Source organism: Lathyrus oleraceus, chromosome 5, assembly GCF_024323335.1.
Source record: "Lathyrus oleraceus cultivar Zhongwan6 chromosome 5, CAAS_Psat_ZW6_1.0, whole genome shotgun sequence".
In the NCBI taxonomy this organism is placed as follows: domain Eukaryota; kingdom Viridiplantae; phylum Streptophyta; class Magnoliopsida; order Fabales; family Fabaceae; genus Lathyrus; species Lathyrus oleraceus.
The window spans coordinates 3,249,495-3,276,383 of NC_066583.1; the positions used below are offsets into that span (position 1 = coordinate 3,249,495).

General features: G+C 37.9%; 1 protein-coding gene across 3 annotated transcripts; it reads right to left on the minus strand.

Moving 5' to 3' along the window:
• Window positions 1–105: 105 nt before the first annotated feature.
• LOC127086093 (E3 ubiquitin-protein ligase UPL3) lies at window positions 106–26,117 on the minus strand. 3 transcript variants are annotated; one of them, XM_051026784.1, is made up of 18 exons: window positions 25,049–26,117; window positions 24,696–24,806; window positions 24,459–24,575; window positions 10,702–10,872; window positions 10,455–10,616; window positions 10,041–10,289; window positions 9,755–9,876; window positions 8,287–9,676; window positions 7,143–7,235; window positions 3,484–5,058; window positions 3,158–3,382; window positions 2,974–3,078; window positions 1,872–1,952; window positions 1,705–1,773; window positions 1,481–1,609; window positions 1,191–1,313; window positions 742–964; window positions 106–321 (listed from the first exon to the last, which is right to left on the minus strand). In XM_051026784.1, the coding sequence occupies exons 1-17, from the start codon at window positions 25,907–25,909 to the stop codon at window positions 899–901; spliced, it is 5,649 nt and encodes a 1,882-aa protein (XP_050882741.1). In that variant the 5' UTR covers window positions 25,910–26,117; the 3' UTR covers window positions 106–321; window positions 742–898. The 3 variants fall into 3 exon arrangements, with proteins under 3 accessions (XP_050882741.1, XP_050882740.1, XP_050882739.1); XM_051026783.1 differs by having other exon boundaries at window positions 106–369; XM_051026782.1 differs by having other exon boundaries at window positions 106–380.
• Window positions 26,118–26,889: the final 772 nt, after the last annotated feature.

A 26,889-nucleotide genomic window follows, 5' to 3' on the forward strand; every position in this document is an offset into this window, starting at 1 on the left:
CTCATTCAACTAGAATTCAACTGGAACGTGTCTCGTATTTGTGTTAAAAAGTCGTGTGAGACCCTCATGTCAGAACTAAGAGGAATATAATAACGAGACCAAGAATAAAATTTGAAATTATTTATCTTCCCTTTGTCATTCTTTCTTACATCATTTCTTACATAGTGATTACAAATTATTTGACTTACGAACAGAATAATAAAGCATTTAAAACAAAAATCAAATTCCTATTTATTTACACGTTCTATCAGTTAACATTGAAAAAATAGCATCTTAAATTCCCTTGCCCCTTGAAAATATGGCAACCCGATTCCCCTGCCTCTGCATTGAAGAAAGAGCCTCCAAATTATCTTGAAGAAAAGACATGAACTGTTCACAAACTGCGACAGAGTCATATTTACATAAATCGGAACCTATGTAACACCGACACCTCTGAAAACAATATATAAATCGGAATCTATGTAGCACCGACACCTCTGAAAACAGTATATAAATCGGAATCTATGTAACACCGACACCTCTGAAAACATGTGTGTCTGTGTCAGATACTTGCACCGACACTTGTGATTACGTTTAATTCATTCATTTTTTCAAATTATTACCGATGTCGTCGTGCCAGTGTCGGGGTCTTGTTCAGAGTGTCCATACTTCATAGATCAGAACAGATAGAGATCATCCATTCCTACTAACATAAGAGATCAACTCAACCAGTAGTCCTACTGACATAAGAGATCAACTCACCTGAACTACGCCACAACTTTGCATTGGGGATGGCGATAAGGAGTCCCATTATTTTAGAAGCGAGGGCAGGACATGCAAAACATAGATAACAGAGCCCCAAGCGCAAACTGTGATTCCTCTATTAACATCCACAGTTAGGTTGGTTAGTTCTAGAAACTCACGATAAATCAAAGGATCCCTGGCCTTCACTGATTGCATAGAGTAGCTTTTTGTACATAATTTCCTGTTTTATATTGGACATCAAAGATTAGTACTAGAGGTCACAATAGCAGAGAAAACGCTTGCAAATGAATCATAATTTAATCAACAATGGTGAGCTGAAACTATGTTATTTGGACTCTGTTTTTTACAAGTTCCTTTCCGAAATTTGTGTCACGCCAAACAAGGAGTAAGGAAATGCGTGAAGATATATTGGCAAAAATCATTTCTTTTCAGGACAATTACAATACCTTGGTAGAATAAGGAGGAAGCTTCAAGTAATTAGCACATGTCATAACACTGGGCAAGTCATCATCTGCTGATTCTGAATGCACAATCCCATTATATGAAGTATTTACTGCAGTCGACGACAGCTGCACCCAGTGTAAAAAAATATCATGAATATAGGTGACAACAAATATTAACGTGGATAATGATATGCAAAAAAAAAAATTGAGAAAATAATTATATAAAGTACAAAATTAAGTCATGCATAAGCTGTAACATAGATATCAGAGTTGTCAGAAACATGTCTATATACCTTCCTCACAATTGTTAGTTTTGGATTTAGAACTGCCAGCCCACCAGGTGGGAGCCTGGGCGCACCAGTAACAAACTGACAGAAGGCCCTCTGTTGTTCCGGAGTGAACTCTCCCATAATTGTAAGTAACTGAAAATAGCACCCAATATGATGTGCATCAAATACAACTGGCAAACATTCCCACTAACATAGAGAAGTCCTTACAATTAGGAAAATAATCATACATTAACAATGGCAGGGCTCTTAGCAGTGTATCCATGGTCGAACTTTATATGATCAGTAAGTGTCTCTGCCTGCAGAAAATTTTCAACAGAAAACTTACAAGCTTGATGGGAAGTTCTAGGATTCTAATTATTGTTAAAAGCCATAATGAAACTTGGAAAAGACTCACCTCCCACAACTCTCGGCGACCGCAAAGCAAATTATCCAGTTCTTGGGGATTAAAAATTTGTAAAGACGAAATGTCAAAAACCTGCATTGAACAGCACACATGTGCAAGTGGAAGACCTTTAGTAATAAACCAAATGTCTCATCCTCAGAGGAAAATTTTAGAACCATAATATTTCACTCATTTCACAAACAATATCTTCAAAATGTCAATATTAGATATCCAATAACTGAAAACTGCAGTTTCATTTTTTGTGGCAGAAAAATAGGGTCCGTATCTTGGTGGTAGGGAGCAAACATAAGTAAGAAAACCCCAATCTTTATTTAATAATCTCCCTATTGAAATATTCAAGTATGAGATATTGGTCAAATAAGTACTCGCCACTTTAAGATATCACCAAAATACCAAATGATCTCTAATGATACAAATTAGTAAAAACACCGCATCCTAAAAATCATAATGACATTATATCAGCTAATCCATGATCCATAAAACTCAGCAGCTATAATTCAAAAGCTTAGCAACTAAAGCAGAAGGATGTGTGCTCCATGTTACCAAATTTAAATTGTTAGGAAAGGAAAAAGGTCAATGGTAGCATATATAAACTATGGCGATGCAAATACGAGATATTTTCCACTAGAAAAGGGAAGAGGGCCTTATTTAAGAAAAACAACACATTCCATGTGCATGCTGTTTAAGCTAAACGTGTGATTGGACCTAACTCAACTCTACAAAACCGGTTAGTAGAGTGAGGAATGCCCCCACTTATAAACACATATTCAGGTCATATATTATCCAATGTGGGACTCTTAACACACACTCTCATGCTCAGGATTAGACAACTGGAGCGTGAAAATAAATGGTGGATGGCCCGATAGCAGAAATCATAGTAGATGGTCCACCGGATCTTAAACGAGGCTCTGATACCATGTTAAGCATGTGTGATTGGGCCTAACTCAACTCTACAAAATCGATTAGTAGAGTGAGGATTACACTTATAAACACATATTCAGGCCATATATTATCTGATGTGAAACTCTTAACAAAGAAAAACAACACATTCCATGTGCATGCTGTTTAAGCTAAACTGATACTAGCATACAACCTGGTTAAACCCTGCTCTGAATGCATCCATTTGTCGTGTGATTCCATTATTGACAGTTGCGTCAACCACCAGGGATACGTACTCCTCCAAATTGTTGATATCAACCTGAGAAATTAACAAGTTAAAAGAGATTTAAATAGCATAAACCAAAATTTATAGACTTTCTGAGGATTTGACTGCATACTATGTCATCTCCTGGTTTCAATATGTATTCTGGATAACCAGGAAGTGTAAAGTCCAAACAGAGATCTTCAATTTGGGTGCCACGAAATACAAAGTCAGTGTTAGCATCAGTAGAGTTAACACAAATAACTTTTATATGTTGCTTGCGCCGAACAATGGCATTCAACTCTTGCAAAGTCTTCCCAAGCTCCGCATCAATGAAAACAATGTCATGCAAATCAAGATCCTAAAACAGAATGAAGGTTAGATATTTACATAGAATAAAAGTCCTTAAAATTTACAATGCCTATGAAATTGGTCAAGACAAAATATTCAACAATAACATACTTGACCAAGAATAAGCTTATAAAATGCCACTGACAATGGAAGATCCAATAGGCGTCCATCTTGAAGAGCTTTAGCCATCACACGACCTAGCATCCGAAAATATTCAACCACTTTTGTAAACTGGCTATCCTCTGATGCATCAGCATTTGTAGGCCATGGCCGAGGAAACAACCCTGTAGGAGCTTGCACTAGTTCACCATCTCCAGGGACATTAAGACCATAGCCTTCGCAGCTTTTCATTTTCTTTTTATCTCCATCAACCTCCATTTGATGTTTCTCTGAAGAATAAGACCTCCACATTTGCAGTCTAACTTTTTGTAATTCGTGACTTAGAATGGTATAAAACTCAAGGGTGGGGCCCAGGCCAGTGCCAACTTCACCAAAATATTCCACTTCAAGCACAGCTTTTTGGCTAGAATACATCTCCATAACTTTTGCAGCAGAGTCCAAAATCCGATTTCGAGATACACGGACCTTTTGGCGTTGCAATCTCCCTACCCTCATCGCTCTTTCAGTTGTTGATCCTAGACCCTCAGCACCTTGTTGCTGCTGAAGTCGATTGAGTGCACGAGATAACCCGAGGGAAGTTGAATAAAAGTACTGTCGTCGAGTCTCAAAAGGAAACAAGAAAGGGCATGCTTTAGTCAACTGGTTACACCACGAGGGAAGACTGCCACTGCACAGTACAAGTGCATCCTGTATTTGCCGAGCCAATTTTGGAGTAATCTTGCTACTTACAAATTCCTCTGGAGACACCCTAGCACCAGCGGTAACACCTAGCTCGTCAAAATCAAAGATTTTTCCCTCAGCAAATCGGTCATTAACCATTTGGGCCCTTAGACGAGGCGCAAGCTGGTTCAAACCTTCCAACACGCGCAGTAGTGCCAGAATGTTGTAGGTTGGATTAGATTTCTCTAGATCACAAGGCAATTCTCCCTGCAATATACTGTCTAGAACTGACGTCTGATGCAACTTACCTTCTGAACTGAAATTAGAGGAAGACCCAGATTTGGCAGCCTTCAAAGTATTTGAACTTGATACTCCAGTAGGATCTCTGTTAGTCTGATTTTCAGCCCTCTGATAAGTGATGGTGCAAGTTTCACCCCACGGTCCACTTCCATCACTGGAAACCAAATCACTTCTAGCAAACCTATCATCGTCGTCTTCATCTATCACAAGCTGTCTTTGAACTGCCTGATATACAGTCAGATTTCTATTGAGCTGTTTCCCACCAGCAGTAAAAATCAATTTCGGAGGCTCATTGGAACTTCCAAACAACAGCCGTCCATGTCTATCTCTGCCACCCCTGAAACCTCTTGTATTAGCATATCCAAGTCCTGACATGGCAGCAGCGGCAAACGACGTTGCACCCCTTGAGCTAGATGAATGGCCACTCTTAAAATCAGCAGAGTCAGACTCCCTGGCTGTACCAGCTTTGCTGCTAGAACCTAAAGCTACATTAGTCAGGCTATCATTTGTTACAGCGGCCAAGGTACTCTCCTCCGCTGGGTCTCCTAATTTCACATCATGTACTTTGTCAGGAGAGCAAACAGGAAGAGAATCATCCCTCAGAACCTGCATTAAAAAAATTAAAAAGCTAAGGTCACTTAATGTGGTGGTTATTGAAATATAAAATAAGAAACAATAGCGGCATTTGTGTTTGATGATTTCCGATTGCTAACATAAATGCAGCTTAACTAAATCATAGTACCCAATTATTAACTATATGGTAATTATTTTCTGTGAAAAGTATAAACAAGAAATAGTAACAGCAATTGAATTTGATAAAAATTAAAAATGGGGAGACTGCAATGACCTTAATGAGATTTCTGAATATTGGTACAAGTATTAATGGTCACGATAACAATGACTATTAAAATCCACATTAGTAGCATTTATGTTGGATAAAGTTTATAAAAAAAATATGAAAAAAATACTCCCTCAGTTCCCAAACTATTGATGATTCAATTTTTGTTTTGTTAGAAGACATCAGAATTCCGTGTATCATATATTATCTTGATATTATCTTAGAGTATCTGAGATAATCCACATGATTAGTTTCCTATCTTAAAATCGTAGAAAATTAGTTTCCATATTATGTCGGTTATTAACTACTATCAAGATTTTATTCCACATTTCATTAATAATTGGAGTTTTGAAATAGTACACAATAGGTCTTTTTGTATCATAACCATCATCAACAATAATCATATTTTGAAGTCCGAATGTCATCTTCTCAGTGCGTCGGCCTCCCTCCTCTGTCATGTTCAAATTCTTTATGTTAAGCATGAATATCTCTTACAGTTTCCTATTCAGCTACTGTATACTTCGGCAGCGATTGTCCTGCATTTTCTGGTACCGGCCGCAGATGGAAAAAATTTCTAACAAGTTTTCTGCAATAACCCGTCGTTTAAAATTCCTAACCCAATCTACTACTTATTGAAAATTTCAGGACAAGCCAATACCAAACACACGCTCACATGTCGGTTGGAGTACCAATTTTTTGGCTCCTTCCTCAAGTGTCGCCTCTTTCTCCTCTACTTGAATATGCTCTCATTTGACTCCATTGTGACTCCGAGATACATCTTCCTCTTTATAAGCAAAAAAACAATCATTTTTCTTTGTTACAAATTTTAAGAAAAAAAAACATCAACTTTTTTTCATTTAAGCATTTTATTCTTAAAAATGCATCTTTTCCAAGGTAAAATTAAATGCAATGGGGTTATCTCGAGACCTGTACATATGATCTCAAATCCTCTGATGAAGGCCCAACTGTTTGGATAAAGTTGGGAAGGGGCGACGTTGATGGTTTGCAGGACCTCAGATTCTAACGTGTTAACGGGGATTCCCACCCCCATGTCATTAATAACACTGATATACATATAGAAAAACTCTCCTCTGGCCCCTGTTGCATAGTCAGATTGACCCTCTTATCCGTGCTGCAAGACACCAACATGACGTTGCATTCGTCTCTAGTGGTATATAATGGCTTCCGACACCATCATTGCTCTAGCCATAGATATTCCAGGTCCTACCATTCAATTGTATGTTTGATATTTTTCTCTTTCTTGAAAAATATATTTACAGCAAACTTAAGGCCTAGTAACCTTTAATTTTGAGGGGAGTAAGAAGATATGTTAGTATCTTAGAATGTCTTAGAATCTCTTAGATTCTCTCATATATGTAGTTTTCTACATTAGAGTTCCTTCAAATATTAGTTTTACATATTCTGAAATTTTTGGGTCTAACAAAAACCTCACAAAACTAGTATGGTGAGGATTGAGTGAACTGTGTATGCACTATTTAAGCCACAAGTTTTTAACCAAGAAGGGGACTTAGGTTTTCCAATATACCCCTACTACATGCCTAAGGATATTGGTTTGGTGCATTAATAATATGAGTAGCCCAATAATAAACCTGGATAGACTCCATCAGATTTAACGTGGCTTTTAATATGTTGAAACCCTTTTTAATGTGGCAAATTATGAATATAAACAGATTGTGAATCAAAAGCCACAGTAAATCCGACAAAAGAAATAGACAAGTCGGAAAAGCATAGATAATGTTAACATAAATCTAATAGTTTAAATGAGATACTATTATAACAAAAACCATGACAGTACGCTAAGATCTTAGCAGATGAAGAAAAAGAAACTTACATCTTCATGGTCATCCTCATCATCCTCTGAAATATCATCATCTGAAATATCATCATCTTCAATCTCAACAGGAGATATATCCAATTCTTCATCCTAGCTCACAAAAGCATCCAAAAATAATGTCAAGGATAGAAAGGACTCAAAACAGTCCAAGCCACTACTAATAATAAGATATAACAGGCGACCCATCAATTCAAAGCATCACTTCAATACATGCATGTAAAAGCTATCAACAATTAAACGCATCAACTAAACTTGAGCACAAATTTTTCAACATAAACAGAATTAAGTAAATTATCAAAATGCAACTTAGCAAAAATTCTCAAAATGTAGTGATTATAATTTATAAGTAAATTATCAGATAAGGGATGCATAAGTTAGGTAATTATAAGTCATCTTGCCGGATCAAACAACAATTTCAGGAAAAAACATAATATTTATGGAAACTCTACTGCAGAAATTCTACTTTATGTGGTCATGCAAGATGAAATATAGCATCTTTATTTTGAAAGTTAAAACAAATAGTTTAGTAACTATTCATTAATAGTGCAAAATTTTCACAACACATCCAATTCTATTTCAGCACGGTGCCAGGTCGAAATATTACTTCCTAAAATATATGCACAAATATATACACAATGAGCTACAAGTAAACGGATGCACAAGATTTATTTATGTCGGTGCATAGTCAATAAATTCAAAAAAACAACTTGTTAATATCTCCAACAAAGATCTTCCATCCAACATAAACAAAAACTAGCTCTCTGAAAAGCTGGCGAATGTTTTTTAAATCTAATGTGCCATCTGACCCAAGAATACTATGGGCTAAAAAAGTAGGTTTTGAACAGGTCTACCGAAACATGTATTGAAATTCAACTTTCATAACATAAAAGGGGGTGACAAGGATCAAACAAATGGCCAGTAGGCTATAGAGGCTCCAAATCCATATCAAGAACAAAAGCTTAAAATAATAGGCGAAGAAGGCTCGTGAATGCTTTCTACATTGAACAAGAGGAGAAAAGGAGCATGAGCTGAGCATAAGCATAGCATAATTCAACAAGAATTAAATAAACTTATTGCCACAAATCAATGCAGACTGGAACTATTTAATTATCATAAATCATTTCAAATATTAGCAGCACACCTCAGACGTTGAGTCACCATTTGTTGGTTTCATGAAAGCGTCTTTGTTGAGATCTGCTCTTCTCCGTGCAGCATTCCTTGTTTGGGGTCCTCTTGCTTCCTCCTGTGCAGGCTTAAATACAGCTTTGCCCTTGACCTTAGATGAGCTCATGCTTTTATTTCGAGATAGTTCTTTTCTAGAAGTATCTCCTATACTAACAGAAGTTCTAGATCTAGTAGAATGACGATGGGCAATGGAGGGAGTACGAGCGGAAGGAGATGAAGCACCTGCTCCTGTAGGAGTTGTTCCAGATGCCAAATTCCCAACAGGTACAGTAGACTTTTGAGCAGATTCACCACGCTGGACACGGGGCCACAGAAACTCCTCGATTGCTGCTAAACTCGCTAAGGGATCAATCAATACAATGGTTGATGAATAATCTTTAAGTGACTTTTCACCCTGGGCTCGACAGAGACGCAACTTGTAGGGCTGAGATGAAGCACTTTGTCCAGAAGAAAGAACAGAAAAATGCTCCAAGGAAGACAAAGCATTTTGAAGCTTCTGAACCAAGATAGTCATAGGAGCAGCAACCCTATTATCAGTGTTAGTAGGTAGTGCAACAGCAACAAATGACTTAAACCTCATAAGTGCTAGTTGCCGAAGCTTGAGAATATTGGTTTTTGAGATTCGATGTTTTGAATAATACCCACAAGAAAAGTAATTAAGCAAAGCTTCAACAACACCACTTCCAATAAATTCAAAAGTAGACACACCATCTCCTTTGCCAAGCTCTTTTAGCATGTCAGAAATCACCCCAATCAAATAATCTTCTAAATTAGCAGACTTTTTGTCCTGACCAAATCCAGAAGCTTTAACTTTCCCCTTTGCCTTAGTTCTTTGGTCATCAACGCCAGTATTCAACTTGATGCAAAGATTTTTCAGGTGCAAAAGATCATCACTAACACCCACTTCAACAGTCCCCGGAACAGAAGGAAAGTACCTGTCTTTAAAAGTTTTAGCAGCTGAGCTAACAGATGAGCGAATGCTTGAGTTAACTGTTGGAGTTTCCACAGAACATGGTGGCCCGCTCGCATTTACTGGAACTGGACTCTTCAAATCGTCCAGGAGACTTTCGTCGGGATTTAAGTTACCACTGCGTAGGTGATAGTGCTTACGGTGAAATGATGCTCCAGATATGGAATCATTATCCTTCTCCCTGGAAGAGGTTTGTGTAGTAGTGATACTGATCGACTCTCCAGCAACAATAAGTTGGTCAACTGCATGGACCACACCTTCTCTGACAAACATCTTAGAGAATGTATCAGGAAGCTTTTCCATAAGAATTTCTGCAATTTGCAAGGCATGAACCAAAATATGTGGATCTTTCCATGCTAGAACACCAGCTAAGAAACTGTATCATCAAAGCGACAGTGCATAAGTTGTCTACAGAGAATACAGAGTGATTGCAACCCAATTAACATTCTAATACCTTGATATATTAGTCACACTTAACAAAGACTGGATCATCTCAGCTGTGCTGAAATACATTAATTTTACAATGACAGAGAGACATTTGTTGCGAACAGAACCATTGACGCTGGAACCATATATCTATTTGAAAATAAAGTCAACATTACTGATGAGTCACCAACAAGAAGAAATGTTAAAGCAAAAGAGAAATATAAAAGATGCACATTTTTCTTGTTTTAAATGACCAATAACCTACAGAGGGAAAGTTGGATATTTTAACAATAAACCAAATTCAAACATTGAACCTGCATCAAAACTGGGAGGAGATCCATCTCAAATTGCTGAAGTAGCTCAGGCTGGTCATTTAGTATTTTCTCTCGAGCTGATATCTCATGAACAATTTCAGTTGGGTCTTCTTGTGTCCCAGAACTGCTAGCAGGAGACCTTTTCACATCAGGCCCTTTCAAAACCACGTTTGATATGACTGGAAGAGACATGGTTCCTTGAGGCAACGGAGGCAAAAGTTCATTTGCCAGGTTCACAATCTCAAATATCTATTTAATAGAGAGACGATTAGAATAACATCATCTCTTTGAAGAAGAGAACTAATCTTTTTCAAGATTGAATAGTGCGTTTAATTTCAGGATCAATCTAATGAGACATAAAGGGGAAAAAAAGTAAATCTAATCGACCAAAAGGAACACCAAAGTACTCTATACCTGATCTGCTGGCCTATTTAATGCAGGTGAAACAGAGGCGTCGGAGGAAACTCCAGAACCAGATAGTATATCTTTAAGAATGCCACTAATTCCAAGGAGAAACAATGTTTTAGCTCCAAGAGAGGACCCACTTGCACATGTGGAAAGAAGTCGGATCAAGCCCTGCACATGCCAATGAAATCAAGGGTACAACCCACCACATGTAAAAACATTGTATTTAATACTTCTTAGCAAATACTGCACTTACAGTATATGTTGACATGCCGAGAGAAGCCTGTCCACCTCCAGAACTACTAGTAGAAATTAGGGAGGCAGCTTGTGCCACCAGTCCATGATTGCACAATTCATCTAATTTGTCTGGGGATGATGCAAATGCCTCAGCTATTCGAGTCAGACATATGGAGGCATGCTCAAGAACCTACAAAATTTAAAATTAAATTCTGAGAACTAATGGAGTGTAGAACTTAGCGCGGTAGAGTAGAATTAGACTATCCAGATTATCCATAACAGACTAGTGGAATCTATAATCCCTAACTTCGCCTCTATATATATGAGGTGTGGTTCTTAATATTGATAGAATATGAGAAATCAGTTAGAATTTTGTTAGAATTTCATATATTGCATTCTGTTCAAATGAGATACAATGACTCTACTTATATAGAAAGAATGTTGTAGCTAACTATTGCAGCTGTAATTAACTATTACAGCTCAGCATGTTGTAACTAACTATTACAGCTCAGCACTGTAATAATACAGAATGCTAACTAATACATTACTCTATCATTCCCCCTTAGAAGTGGAGGTGTGTCAATCAAGCTTTGCTTGTTGAATACCCTGAGCTTTTCACGAAGAGGAAGAAATTTCACTGCAGATAATGGTTTAGTTAAAGCATCTGCCCATTGGTCCTGGTCAGGAACATGAGCCACAACAAGACTCTTGTTGAGCACCTTTTCTCTCACAAAGAAGATATCAAACTCCATATGTTTAGTCTTATTATGCAGAATAGGATTATGAGCAAGTGTGACTGTACTAAGATTGTCACACAGAATCTTTGGAGTTTGAAACTCACAGTGTAGTTCTTTGAGAAGGGGCTGCACCCAAAGTATTTCTGCAACAAGTTGAACCATACTTTTGTATTCTGCCTCTGCACTTGACCTAGCAACCAACTGTTGCTTTTTAGACCACCAAGACACAATATTAGGACCAAGGAACACACAAGCCCCCGAAGTAGACCTTTTGTCATCAGGATCTGATGCCCAATCAGCATCACAGAATCCAAGCAAAGACAGAGGTTACTGAACTGATGCAGGTTGAATGATAAGACCGTGATGAAGAGTGCCACTTAGATACCTCAATATCCTCTTTACAGCCTTCCAGTGATCCTCCAATGGATTTGACAGAAACTGACACACTTTATTCACAAAAAATGAGATTTCGGGCCTTGTCAATGTAGCATATTGCAAAGCACCAACAACAGATCTAAACAGAGTAGGATCAGACACTACATCAGACCCAACTTTGGAGAGTTTGCTACTAGAAACCATTGGAGTAGGCATTCCATTGGCATTAGACATATTTACTTTGGCTAACAAATTACTTACATATTTGGTTTGAGAGAGAAGCAGGGAACCATTTGGTAAGTGAGTGACCTCAATTCCTAAGAAATAGTCTAACTTGCCCAATTGTTTAAGAGAGAAGGCAGCATTAAGTTTCTTGATCAATGAAGTAATGAAAGTTGCAGAATTCCCAGTGATGATTATATCATCAACATAGACCAAGACCATAATATTGAGACTCCTAGTGTGAAGTAGAAACAGACCGGGGTCACATCTGCTGGCCTGAAACCCATGTTGTAGTAAGGCACTTTTAAGTTTATCAAACCAGGCTCTGGGTGTCTGTTTAACCCATAGATAGCCTTGTTTAATTTGCACACAAGTGTCTTATCAAGTGTCTTATCAGAAGCCTCAAACCCAGGAGGTTGCTGCATATAAACTTCCTCCTCAAGAGTACCATTGAGGAAAGCATTGTTCACATCAATCTGTTGAATTCTCCACTTATGTGTAACTGCAAGAGTCAAAACAATTCTGACCTTAACAGGCTTCATAACTGGTGAGAAAGTTTCAGTAAAGTCACTGTCAGCTTGCTAATGAAACCCTTTGGCCACAAGTCTAGCCTTATATTTATTGATGGATCCATCAGGATTTTCCTTCACCCGAAAAACCCATTTACAGCCAATGGGTTTTCTAGAACCAGATGGTTACACCAAAGTCCAGGTCTAATTATTCAAAAGGGCCTGATACTCCTCTTTCATAGCCTTAAACCAATGGGGAGCAGCCAAGGCCTGACCAACTGAAATAGGCTCCACGTGAGTGAGCAAAAGTGTAGGATTAAGTCTAGGTTGAGTGATACCACTCTTGGCTCTTGTTTGCATGGCATGTACATTGAGGGGATTAATTAAAGATTGAGATGGGTTAGGAGGAACTGAAATAGGCCTAGCAGTAGATGTGGTGTTAAGGGAGGATGTAAGTGATATAGTATTGGCTTTAGCTAAATCTGAAAGAATAAGACCAGGGAAAATATTTGAAGTGAAGGAGGGTGTTGTAGAGGAGCTAGATAAGTCAGGAGTCACAAGAGGATTTGGTGGACTGTGAGAAGAACTAGAGTCAGCAGTAGAATTGGCAGGAGGTGTAGAAGGAAGAGACGGAGAAGGAGTAGGGTTGATATGATGAAGAGGAAGAGGAGATGATGAAACTGCTGGCATAAACCAGAAGGGTATGTGGACACATAAACCTATGAATGATTCCTAACTCAGTGAGATATTTCGTGAAAGATCTGAACTTACCCCCTCCATCACTCTGAACACCTTTAATTTTACAATTAAACTGAAGTTCAACCATGGTTTTGAACTGAATAAACTGGGTGAGAGTGTCAGATTTTAGTCTAAGGGGAAAGACTCAAACAAACCTAGAATAGGCATCAACACAGGTCAGAAAATAGGTGTAGCCACCTGAAGATTGAACAGGAGTTGGACCCCATAAGTCACAGACAACCGGTTCAAAAGGATGGTTATACACAGTGGTGGATAATGAGGTAGGAAGCCTGTGAGACTTTCCTAAACGACAGGCAGCGCACAGTTCAGTTGGTGGTTTTGAAGGAATAGGTATGTGACAGAGTTTTAGCACTTCAGCAAGAGCATGATGGTGAGGGTGTCCTAAACGTGTATGCCATAAAACATACTTATTATGGAATATGGAAGCAGGGGTATTAACATGCTGAGATGATTTAGAAATATTATGAGTGGCAACATTAACATTAGGAATATTATGACAGGCTGAACCAATTTCATTCATATAGGAATCATTAGTACAGAGAGAAATACAAGTGCACTTAGCATTAGAATGCAGGACATGATTACAAGAGTTGTTGAGATTACAAGCTTCAGAAGATGAAGATACACATGTACTAAAACTAGGAAAAGACTTGGACGGTTATGAAGAAGGGTTGGGAAATTTGTATAAACCATCAGCTCCAACAACGCCGCGAAGAAGAATTTCAGACGAAGCATGTGATTTAACAAGACAAAATTGAGGGTGAAACTCAAAGAAAACATGATTGTCATGAGCAAATTTACTAACACTAATAAGGTTTTTTGGTGATGAGGCACAAGTAGTAAATTGTGCAGGGTGAGAGATATGTGAGGATAGTTTGGTAATAGAAATTGCATAAAGCCTACAGAGTTGATAGACAAACCTTGACTATTTCCCATAAACACTTGCTTGGATCCAGTCAGACAGATTTGAAGCATCAAGTGTAACATGGTGAGACGCACCTGAATCCGGATACCACCATTGATTGTTGAAATTAGGATCTGAACCAGTGATAAAAGCTTGAGGTAGAGGAGATTGAGGAGGAGTTGGCCTAGAAACAGCATAACCAAATGAAGGTTGATACAAAGGTCGTGCAGTCATCATGAAAGGATTGAAGGAAGCTCTCTGAGGCGAGAACGAAGGAGCATTGGAATTCAAATATCTGCGATAACAGATAGAGGCATCATGTTCAGATTTGTCACAAATGACATTGAGTTTTGCCAAAACGACCTCCTCCACAGCCAAATCTGCCACCGCCACCGCCAAAACGACCACCTCTTAAGTGATAACCATGATTCTCAGCGTTTGCAGTGACATGACTAGTTCCAAGAGGAAACGACTCCATACCAGCACCAGACTGATGAGTTGTGACCTGCGATGATGACGATGACGCCTGCGTCATGTTCACCGACACTAGCTCAGTGAGAACAGCTTTCCGATGCTTCTCAAGTTTGGATTCATGCGCAAGGAGACACGATTCAAGCTCATCAAGAGAACCTAGATCCTCTTTACTGTTCACAACTGCAACAATTGGATTGTACTCCTCAGGAAGCGCATCAAGCACGATTTCGATTAGGTTTCGAAGAGGAACAGGATCTCCAACCGAAATTAGTGAGTCACTGATTTCACGAACACGAACCATAAATTCCTCTATCATAAGCGATCCTTTTGTGAGGCAACGCAATTCGGATCGGAGTTGACGCGCCTTGGTGGTGAGTAAGGTGTTGAAGTAACGATGAACTTCAGTCCATATCTGCCATGAATGCCTGCAATCAACGAGCTTCAGAAGTAGGGAGTCGGAAATGGTTGATAGAAGCCAAGTACAGATAAGCGCATCTTGTTGTTCCCAATCAAGATACGCAGAGTTAGCACCATTTAGAACCGAATCCGAACTGGCCGGAAACTGCTGAGGAATCGTCGGCACGGTGACAAACCGCTGAAGCTTGTGACCGCGAATGACGCCATCAATTTGTTGCTTCCACTACTTGAAGTTCTTATCATCAATCTTAACAGAGACGAGATGTGAAAGCTTAACATGTGAAGATGGAAACACACTGTCACTCTGAAACGGAGAAGCCATGGTAGAGTTCTACTGGATCAAAAAAGAAGAAACTCTGATACCATGATAGAATCTGAGAAATCAGTTAGAATTCTGTTAGAATTTCATATATTGCATTCTGTTCAAATGAGATACAATGACTATACTTATATAGAAAGAATAATGTAACTAACTATTACAGTTGTCACTATTACAGCTGTCACTAACTATTACAGCTCAGCATGTTGTAACTAACTATTACAGTTGTCACTAACTATTACAGCCCAGTACTGTAATAATACAGAATGCTAACTAATACATTACTCTATCAAATATGAATTGGATCATTCCCGATATGAATTGAGATCCCAAATTGGCTAAAGATATGACCAAAGTAGTCATGGCTTGGATAATCCTCACCTTTTGAACTAGCTTCTACGGTTGAGTTAGTGTCATGTCGGGCTTTCCGCCTTAATTGCGGTCTGCCCCTAGTCGCCTTAATTGCGGCACTTTGTCTTGCCTCATTGCAGCCTCTAACACCTTCAGCCCCTAACACCTTCATTGTGCTAGCTTTGAATGGGTGGATTTAGTCTCACATTGCTTAGAGATATGTCATGTGTTGTGTTTATAAATGGGGGCAATCCTCGTCTTACAAGCCGGGAACTCGGCAAAATGACCCCGTAACTTCGGGAGAAGGGGTGCTCTCCTATCTTTTGATTAGGGAAGCGGCACATACCAGGGGGTAGCGACTGTTTATTAAAAACACAGGACTCTGCTAAGTGGTAACACGATGTATAGAGTCTGACACCTGCCCGGTGCTGGAAGGTCGGAAGGAGAAGTGTTATAAGCTTTGAATGGAAGCCCCGGTAAACGGCGGCAGTAACTCTAACTGTCCTAAGGTAGCGATTGTTTATTACAAGCCGGTTTTGTAGGGATAAGTTACGTTCAACCCAAATTCTGAGATGGAATCAGAGTCTATCCTAGATCTAATGTTGGGCTTCCCGCATCGTTCACACTTTGGGTTCATTGAGGCCCAAGCGTGAGGAGGTGTGTCGGACTTTCCGCCTTAATTGCAGTCTGCCCCTAGTCGCCTTAATTGCGGCACTTTGGCTTGCCTCATTGTAACCCCAAACACCTTCATTGGACTAGTTTTGAAGAGGTGAATTTAGTCCCACATTGCTTAGAGATATGGCATGTGTTTGTGTTTATAAATGGGGACAATCCTCACCTTATAAGCCGGTTTTGTAGGGATGAGTTAGGCCAACGCAAATTTTGAGACCAATCAAATCAGAGATAGCATCAAAGCATCTCATAGCTTTGTTATCGGGCCATTCAACTCTTTCTATGCTCAACATGTCCACTACATTGTAGTTAAAATCCGGATTTGAATTGTAAAATCTCCCCCAATTTAATGATTATGCCTTCCCTCAGCAATTAAGAGTATACACATAGCCATGTCTTGATGAAATCAGGTGGAATCTCCCCCAATAATCATTGAATCATATAATCTAAGATCATTGAAACATTTTCGCGATTATACTTATTGTCAAAGATAACTTTCAAATTTATTGAAAGAGAGGAGTCAGTGTTCTTAAATAAAATACAATGTAATTAGAAAAGGAAATTCCTAATAAATACTCGTCATTGCCCACAGTCAAATCTATAAACAATGGTCAATAATTCCTATAAATACGCCCACAGTCAAATCTATAAACAATGGTCAATAATTCCTATAAATACACTTTATTCAACTAATCAAGTCTCCAATTTATGGAATTTTAATCTTATTTAAATACAAAATATACAACTAATTAATATGTACCGTTCTGACACTCTCACTTAAGTTGGAGAGTGGATGTTACCTATTCTTAATCCTTTTGTAAGAACATATGCCAACTAATTTCCCGTGGATACAAATGGTATACATATCGTCTCACTATCCAATTTTTTCTAGATGAAATGTTTGTCTACCTCAACGTGTTTTGTTCTATCATGTTGCTCCGAATTACGTGCAATGTATGGCCGACTTGTAACAGTTTAGGTCCATTCCATTCAATCTTTATGCCAAGTAGAATTACTTTCAGCCATAGAAGTTCACAAATTCCTAAGGCCATAGCCCAAATTCCGCTTCTGCGCTTGACCTCACAACAACATTTTTGTATTTTTCTCCGGGTGGATCTTGTGTCATATAGATCCAGCATAGTCAACAGATTCAAAATAATTCTTTGACCCGTTATAAATAGAAATTCTCTTTTAGGAGTGCCCGGTAAGTATTGTAGAATTCGGTAAACAGTTCTAACTTCTAAGATGATTTTCTTTAGGGTTATGCATGAAATAAATAGATTAACTTTCCAATCAACTTTTTATAGGATTCTCTGTCCACGGTTTCATCTTCAACAAATTCACTAATTATGTGATTTTGTTAAGTTGGAGTTTGTACGGATTTGCATCCCAATTTACTAGTTGCAAATAATAAATTCAGCACATATTTCTATTGAGATGAAAATATCATGACGAGAGTTTACCACATCAAGGCCCAAAAAATATTAGGCTTAAATGCATTTTTGTCTCTCTATTTAGGTGTTTTTAAATTTTTGATCCCCTATTTTAAAACTCAGTTTTTTGGTCCTCAAGTTTACTTTACTTGAGATTTTTTCGGTCTCCCTCCACTTTTGCACATGTGACATCTTCGTTTAATACGTGGCACTGCTACTTTGATGCCAAATAAGCATTTGTGTCTTTTTATTTTAAATAAATTGATTTTTTTTTAAAACTCTTATGATACATTTAAAATACAAAGTTATTAATATTTTAAGATTAAATATGACGATTAATGTCATCTTCATCTTCACAAGCCCAGAAAAATAAAGCATTCTCATTCCGACCAAACCTTATCCCCGCCAATAACACCCATAAGAATAATGTCCCGACTAAACACCCTTCCTAGCAAAATAGCCACACTCATCAAGGTGATATCCATGTTAATTCAAGCAGCAAAGGTAATAAAGGCTTTGAAGGAGAAAACAAAAACAATTGCCTAAGAAATGTTTCAAAACTCTACATCTTTCATATATGTAGGTAGACATTACCAAAAATAAACGATTCTCAACAAATTATGGCACTAGCAATGAGTGCCTAAGAATACACCATGGTAGCGGACAAAATGTACAGCAAATACCAAAAAGGTCACGTGGGCATTCGCTAAAGAACAAACACAGGAACGTCTCCCTAGATTAATTATTTTTAAAATCTAATTGCGACAACAGAGTTCACCACATAATCATCCATCCACCTTGGAGTTCTTCTAATACGCTGGCCTTCTACTGCCGAACTTTCAGTTTTAGCTACTGCATTTTCATCCTCAGTAGCAATCTCAATTCCAGCTGCATTCTCAACCTCCTCATTCTCATCTGTTGAGTGACCTATATCTCCACTGTACTCAATGGTTTCTTCATGCTTTGACTGATCTTGTGGTGTCACTGTATCACTCTCTTGGTCAGCAATAGTAATATCCATATCTCCCCATTCAAGCTGATCATTGCGAAACTCTGAGTGACTTGTGTTCCAATCCCATTTCTTATTTTCTTTAATGGAAATATCATTGTTAGCAGGGATGTCGTGTTCGAAGAAAATAAGAAATGGGATTGGAACACAAGTCACTCAGAGTTTCGCAATGATCAGCTTGAATGGGGAGATATGGATATTACTATTGCTGACCAAGAGAGTGATACAGTGACACCACAAGATCAGTCAAAGCATGAAGAAACCATTGAGTACAGTGGAGATATAGGTCACTCAACAGATGAGAATGAGGAGGTTGAGAATGCAGCTGGAATTGAGATTGCTACTGAGGATGAAAATGCAGTAGCTACAACTGAAAGTTCGGCAGTAGAAGGCCAGCGTATTAGAAGAACTCCAAGGTGGATGGATGATTATGTGGTGAACTCTGTTGTCGCAAACTCTGACGTTGCAGCAAGTTTTGACCCCCAATCCTTTGACGAAGCTGTGCTAAATAACAATTGGAAGAAAGCCATGGATGCTGAAATTCAGTCCATCGAAAAGAATGGAACCTGGACTCTAGTTGAATTACCAAAGGGAGCGGTAAGCATAGGGGTCAAATGGGTGTATAAAACAAAATTGAATCAACATGGTGAGATTGACAAGTATAAGGCTCGCTTAGTAGCGAAGGGATATGCGCAACAACATGGAATTGATTATGAAGAAGTATACGCGTCGGTGGCAAGGCTAGACACCGTACGTATGATCTTGGCTCTTGCTGCGCAAAGAAGTTGGGTTGTGTATCAGCTGGACGTGAAGTTTGCATTCTTACAAGGTGAACTTACAGAGGAGGTGTACGTTGATCAGCCAAAAGGCTATGAAGTGCAGCATGAGAAGACTAAGGTATACAAGCTACAGAAAGCTTTATACGGCCTTAAACAAGCACCGAGAGCTTGGTTTAGCAGGATTGAAGCACACTTCAGAAATATGGGTTTCGATAAAGAAGCAAGCGAACAAACCTTGTTCACCAAGATCAATCAACAAGGGAAGCATTTGATAGTTAGCCTATATGTTGATGATTTGATTTATGCTGGAAACGATGAAGCCATGTTGAAAGAATTCAAACAATCAATGATGGAGGAATTTGAAATGTCTGATTTGGGAAGAATGCACTACTTCCTTGGCTTAGAGGTTATGCAGCTCGACAGTGGAATCTTCATCTCTCAAAAGAGATATGCCGAGGAGGTCTTGAAGAAGTTTAGGATGGAGGAAAGCAACTTGGCCCTAAATCCTACTGTTCCTGGAGTTAAAATTGATAAAGATGATACAGATGTGACAGTAAACAGCTCCATGTTCAAACAACTTGTTGGTAGCTTGTTATATTTGACAACTACCAGGCCGGATCTGATGTATGCAGTTAGTGTAGTCAGTAGATATATGGCAAAACCAACTAAGATGCACCTTTTGGCAGCAAAGAGAATACTTAGGTATCTAAACGGAACTGTGTGTTTTGGGATTTTCTATCAAAAATCAGGAAATCAGGAGCTTGTGGGATACACAGACAGCGACTATGCCGAATGTATCGATGATAGGAAAAGTACCTCAGGCTATGCCTTCATACTTAGCAATGCAGCTGTAGCATGGTCATCAAGGAAGCAACCTATAGTCACACTCAGCACCACAGAAGCGGAATTTGTAGTTGCGTCAGCCTGTGCCTGCCAACTGATTTGGATGAAGAGGGTTCTGTCCAAGTTAGAGTACAATGGAAGCAAAAGTCCGGTGATTTTTTGTGACAACAGTTCTACCATCAAACTCTCAAAGAACCCGGTTATGCATGGCAAGAGCAAACATATTGATGTGCGCTTTCACTTCCTCCGTGATTTAGTAAATGAAGGAAAGGTTCAATTGAAGTATTGCGGCACCAAACAACAGATAGCTGATATCTTTACTAAGCCGCTTAAGCTTGAAGTCTTTCAAGAGCTGAGGAAGAAGCTTGGCGTATGTGACATCTCAGAGATAAACTAGACAGTCTAGTTTAGGGGGAAAATTGTTAGTTATTATTAATTGTTAGGTTATTATTAATATTATTTGTTATTTGACTTAGTCTGCACTGATTGTGAGAGAATCGTGCTTGCAGTTTGTTACCTTTGATTATGTCTAAATTGTAGGGAGTTAGTATTGCTTAGTGGCCCTGCTTTTCAGCCACCACTTAGGAAGTATTCAGTTTCTTTTGTAAGCTATTTATATAGCAGTATTCTTTCTAATAAAACAACTGTTATCAGATTTGTTAACACTTTTAATATGGGCTCCATCTCCAATATTCAACTTTCTTCAAACTCTTCATCTTGTTATGCATCCAATTCTCTGTCTTCCTTAGATTTAGCTTCTATAACTACTCCTTATCTTAATGATGTTTCTCTTGCAATCGCCACCAAATTTGAACCTCTGATACTCGACTCCAGATCTGGACCTACGAAGCAGCAAATCCAGATCTGACTCTTCTTGTTTTGGATTGTGTTTTTTGGGCTTTCTGAGTTTGTGAAGATGATGAAATTATTTATGGGTTAGTGATGATGATAGATTTTATTTTATTTTCTTTAACTATTTTAGGTAGTTTATATCATTGAGACGAAGGCTAAGTTGAAAATTTTGAGGTAGTTTATATCATTGAGACGAAGGCTAAGTCGAAAATTTTGAAGCTCAACAGTACCAGTATTTGGGTCAGGGGTATTAACCGGTTCACACATTCTGAGTATTGTTGGGTGCGAAGCTTTTTAGGGAGGGAACGGCAATATCGTAAAAAAATCGGCAATGCAGGCCGCACAGTGATAAAAATGGCAATGCAGGCCACAATTTTAACAGACTCCTATGGATTTTGGAGCACTGATATCATGGCAAAGATGATTTTTTGATTTATTGATAGAGAAGTTGGTGCTCTTAAATAGAATGCAATGTGATTAGAAAAGGAAACTCCTAATAAATATCCATCATTGCCCACAGTCAATGCTATAATTAAAGGTCGATGATTCCTATAAATACAAAATATTCAGCTAATCAAGTCTCATATTTGTGGAATTTTAATTCTATTTGAATACAAAATATACAGCTAATTAATATGTCCAATTGGTTTTGACACTTAGAATGGATTTAAATTTATATAAGTATTTGTAGTGAGAAATTGAAATCTCAGTTACTAAAGATATGACCAAAGTAGTCTTTATAAGGCTTGAGTAATCCTCACCTCTTGTGCGGCCTTCTACAGTTGAGCTAGTGCCAAATCAATTCAGAGGTAGTATCAAGGCATATCATAGTTATGTTACCAGCCCATTTGATTTTTTTCAATGCTCAAGATATCCAATGCATGGTAGTTAAAATCACAATTTGAATCGTAAAATCCCACGATTTAATGTTTATACTTGCCCTCCGCAACTAAGAGTATAAGCATACTCCTATTTTGATGTAATCAGGTGGAATTTCCCCTATTAACCACTGAATCGTATAATCTACGATCTTTGAAACATTTCCGAAATTATACTTGAGTATTTCAAATGTGATTTAAAGTTTTGATTATCTTCCTTGTGAGTTATACTTACAAATTAAAATTTTCAAGTGATTTAAGGTTTCCTTTCCCTTGCATAATCTTACAATTAGTGAAACGATTCCACAATTTACGATTATACTTCCTCTTTCCAATTTTGCATAAAATATAAATTTTAACTACCTTGGTCCAGTGATGTGCCCGAGGGGGTGTTGAGAAAATGAGATCCTACATCAACTAGAGATATGGTTAAAGAAGTGTCTTTGTAAGCCTTGAGCAATCAAAGACTCTTGAGCTAGTATTTGGATTGAGTTGGATCTATTCCAAATTCTACGAAAAACATTCATCAACTTACACCTTTAGAAGGTCATAGCTAAATCATCCTAGAAAACAAATTCATAGGAAACGGCTAGAGTGAGTCTATTCATTCCTTGATTTCGATGTGTTTTTGTTCTACACTTATCTTCACTTGCCCCTCTTCTTCCACATGGGAATTTGATTGGATGTTAGTGGACCTTTGGAGTTAAGAAAAACACTAGTGGCATAATTAGTAAATACAAAGCTTACCTAGTAGCCAAGGGATTCCACAAGTAATGAGAGGTTTATATAACTCGGCCTCCTAAATCTAAAGACATTGATAATTCACCAGTCTGCAAGCGTAATAAGGACAACAGTTACTGTCTAAATCAGACACTATGGGATTGGTTTGAGCATCTTGGCTCAACTCAACTTTGTTACCATAAGATTTTTGTTAAGAGTCCTACATCGGATAATATATGGTTTAATCATGTGTTTATAAGTGGTGGCAGTCCTCACTCTACCAAATCGCTTTTGTAGGGTTGAGTTAGGCCCAACCACATTTCTTAACATGGTATCAAGAGTCTCGTTTAAGATCCGGTAGGCCACCTACTATGGTTTCCGCTATCGGGTCACCCATCATTTATTTTCACGCTTCAGTTGTCTAATCCTGAACGTGAGGGGGGTGTTAAGAGTCACACATCAGATAATATATGATTTGAACATGTATTTATAAGTGGGGGTAGTCCTCACTCTACCAACCAGTTTTATAGGGTTGAGTTAGGCTCAATCACATTTCTTAACAGTTTTCATAAGCAAATGTGTTCTCTTTCGTTTTACTCAAGCTACTGTTGTTGCCCCTGTCCTAGTTTATGTTGTTCTTATTGTTATCACCAGGATAATCAAAACAGGGTCGAACACTGAACCAGTATAGAAAGGGTATAAGGTTTAAAGGTGTGACCGGGGTCAGACCGTTATTGTATAGATTATATGATTTAGCACTAGTTCTTTATCACACAGATAAGTGGTTTTTATTGCCTCCAATTTCTTTCCGAGAATCAGTTTGAGGAAGAGTTAAAGAATGTTAAAATCTTGTGGTTGATGTAAAAATATATATTAATTAATATGGGGCTTGTTTCAGGCAAAAAAATATATAGATTAGAAGGAAATACCTTTTTGTTTTAGTGTTGTTAACTTTGTGAAAAAAAATGTCTTTTACCGGTTTTATCGGTTTCCATCCAATTTTCCGATTTTTTCCCCGGTTCCTTGGCAGGCCGGTTATAAGTGTTTATTAGACCAGACATAGGCTCGGTTCCCAGTCTAACCCCTTGAGCCAACCGGTTTGGTCCGGTTTTCATAACCTTGATTATCACATGAAATTGAGCTCCTCTCATTCAAAAGCTAAGCACTCCAATTAATTCAATTTTTGATTGGGAAACTCGAGATTCTTGACTACTTTCTAGGATTGAGCTCATGTCTCTCGGGTGGATCACAATCATTTCTAGTCACTCAAAGTAAATACATATGTGCTGTGCTATCTTCGAACTATAACAAATATTATAGGGGAAATGTCCTACATCAACTATCCTTTTCTGTTATAGATTTTCCCTCTACCATCTCATCTTAATATGAACACAAGATTAGATGATTGACAACATCATTTAAATCAATCACGGTTTCACAAACTAAATTTCCTTAGAATCGAAGAAGTATCAAGGATATTTAGTGTCCATTTATGACAAGCATGTTAACAAAATTGACCTTACCTTGGCATCATGATACTGAAGAAGGTTTGTCAAAAGAGGAACAGCTTCCATCACAAAGTCAGCTGCATCAGAAGGAAGCTTCTTGCACATATTAGCAGCAGTCGACAATGCCACCCTCTGAAGCATATAATTATGTCAATATAGGTTTTTAGAATAAGGTTAGTAAGTTCAAAATGGATTGTGGCAGTTGAAAATTATAACCATCCTCTAGATATAGGGATTTCATTGATGAGCTACCTGAACTCCAGTAGAGAAGAAGTCCAAATAAGAAAGAACGGCCATCAGAGCACCAGCTCGAAGACATGCAGTCGGGTGCTCCTGAGAAATCTTCTTTAACGCTTGAAGAGACTGTTAATATCAATAATCACATGGATTAGAGTACAAGACCAAGCAAGCAGAGAAACCGTAAGATCTACCAAGTAATTAACTTTCAAGGAAGATTAATCATCATCAAACTTTTTTACTAGCAAAACAAATGCATACTCTTTGACAATAGAAACCATCGCAAACAACGGTACGTTTATGGAAAATTCCCAATAAAATAAAAAACAATTTAAGAACAAAAGTTGATTGATTGGGAAACAAACAACCTGCTCGGCCAAGTCCATATACTCTATGGTAAGCAATCTGGCACAGAAGATTGGCACTGCACCATAATGCAGAACAGCAGTACAAGATGACGGAAGCACATCGCAGAGATGAGTTAACGCCCTGGCAGCTAGAAGCATGACATCAGGATTGCTCTCGTGGTTAAGCAACCCAACGAGCACAGGAACAAAGGAATCAACAGAGAATGAACTGAGTGAATCTTCAGAAGCAATAGAAAGCATTTCACATAGCTGCGTCAATGCCTCAACTTGAGGACCTTCTTCCCCATCAGCACGCAAAGCAGACAAAATCTTCTTGAACCTTCCATCCTGATACGACGAAGATCCAGAACCACTCATCGGAATCAGATCATCAAATCCAATACCGAGTTTCCTAAGAAGCCCCTGAAGTGCGCTACTAGCAGAGTTCAAATTCTCATGCATGATTCCATCCTCACCATCACCATCACCATCACTCTCATCATCGTCATCATCAGCACCACCTCCGCTAACAATGTTTAAACCGACCAATCTCCGGTCCCGATCCCTAACCCTAACATCATGTTCTTTCTCTTTACCTTTATCAGAATTATCCCTATCGGAATTATTCCTACCGCGGCGATCACGGCGCGAACCGGAGGAGGATTCGTTAACAGGAAGAGGTTCCATTGAAGAACCAGAAGCAGAATTATTGATGGATGAACGAGAGCGAGTGTTAACGGAAAGAGAAGTAGCGTTGGAGATCGAAGAGAGACGAGTGCGTTTGGTTGAAGCTGAACGAGTGATGCGAGCAGTGGTTGTCGATGATGATGATGAAGGGGCAGCTGAGGAACCCTCCGCCCTCTTCCGGCTACGAGTTTCCATACAAAACCCAACACCACCTCAATTTCTCTCACCCTTTTTCATTTTCTGTTATTTCATTCAATTTTATTTTTTTATTTTATTAACTTAGATATATTATTCTTTCAATAAGGTGAGAGTGCGTGAATTGAGAATCTCTATAAGAATGAAATGTATGAACCCTAATGTTTGAGAATCAAATGCACATCACAGAAATGCTACGCGTTACTGTTACTATTACTGCAACGTGACACCATTTTATTTTATTTTATTTATTTATGCGTTACTTTCTTTGCCATATTAGTGAATAAACTCGCTAGCTGGCGCACGCTTTGTTCCGGTTATTCGATGTGGTTTTCAAATGAATGAATGCTATGCCGATTTATTATTTTTTGGTACACTTAAACCCAATCCCTCAACAATTTTGTCAAAGTAATACTCCATAAATAATCAATCATATAATCGATAAATTCAATCAAAAACTTAAAGAGTGTGTTTGGACAAAATGGTTAGAAATTTTAAAAAAAAAATTAAGTAATTTAAATAATTTAATTAAAAAATATATTTTTTTAATTTTTTTCTTTGGATAGAGTATTAAAATAATTCATTATTATATTTTGAGGTTATTTTCATAAATTTTTAAAAAAAGATGACAAATTTAGAATATGAAAAATAGGGATTAATTTAAAAAATTTAAAAATTTGAAAATAATTAAGGATTTATTTATAATTTTTTGAAAATTTTTGGAATAAATTTGAAATTTTAATTAAGTATAACAATCATCTTGCAAAAATTGAAAAATTAATATTAAACAATTTAATATTTGCATTATATTGAACGAGAGAGCAATTTAAAACTCTTTATTTATTGATGTTATTTGAAATTCATTAATTTTAACTTGAATAAAATACTTCATAAGTTTACATCATTTTAATAATTCTCCATATTTTTTATCCAAACAATGAATTTGGTCAAGTCATTTTAAATTTCCTCAAAAGATTATT

Bases quoted from the DNA above. Each gene is read 5' to 3' on its own strand.
- LOC127086093 (XM_051026784.1), bottom strand. From the start codon at position 25,909: ATGGAAACTCGTAGCCGGAAGAGGGCGGAGGGTTCCTCAGCTGCCCCT. The intron at 5,059-7,142 runs GTAAGTTTCTTT...TTTTTAATGCAG, and splicing joins ATGAGGATGACCATGAAGAT to GTTCTGAGGGATGATTCTCT. The intron at 3,383-3,483 runs GTATGTTATTGT...ATTCTGTTTTAG, and splicing joins ATAAGCTTATTCTTGGTCAA to GATCTTGATTTGCATGACAT.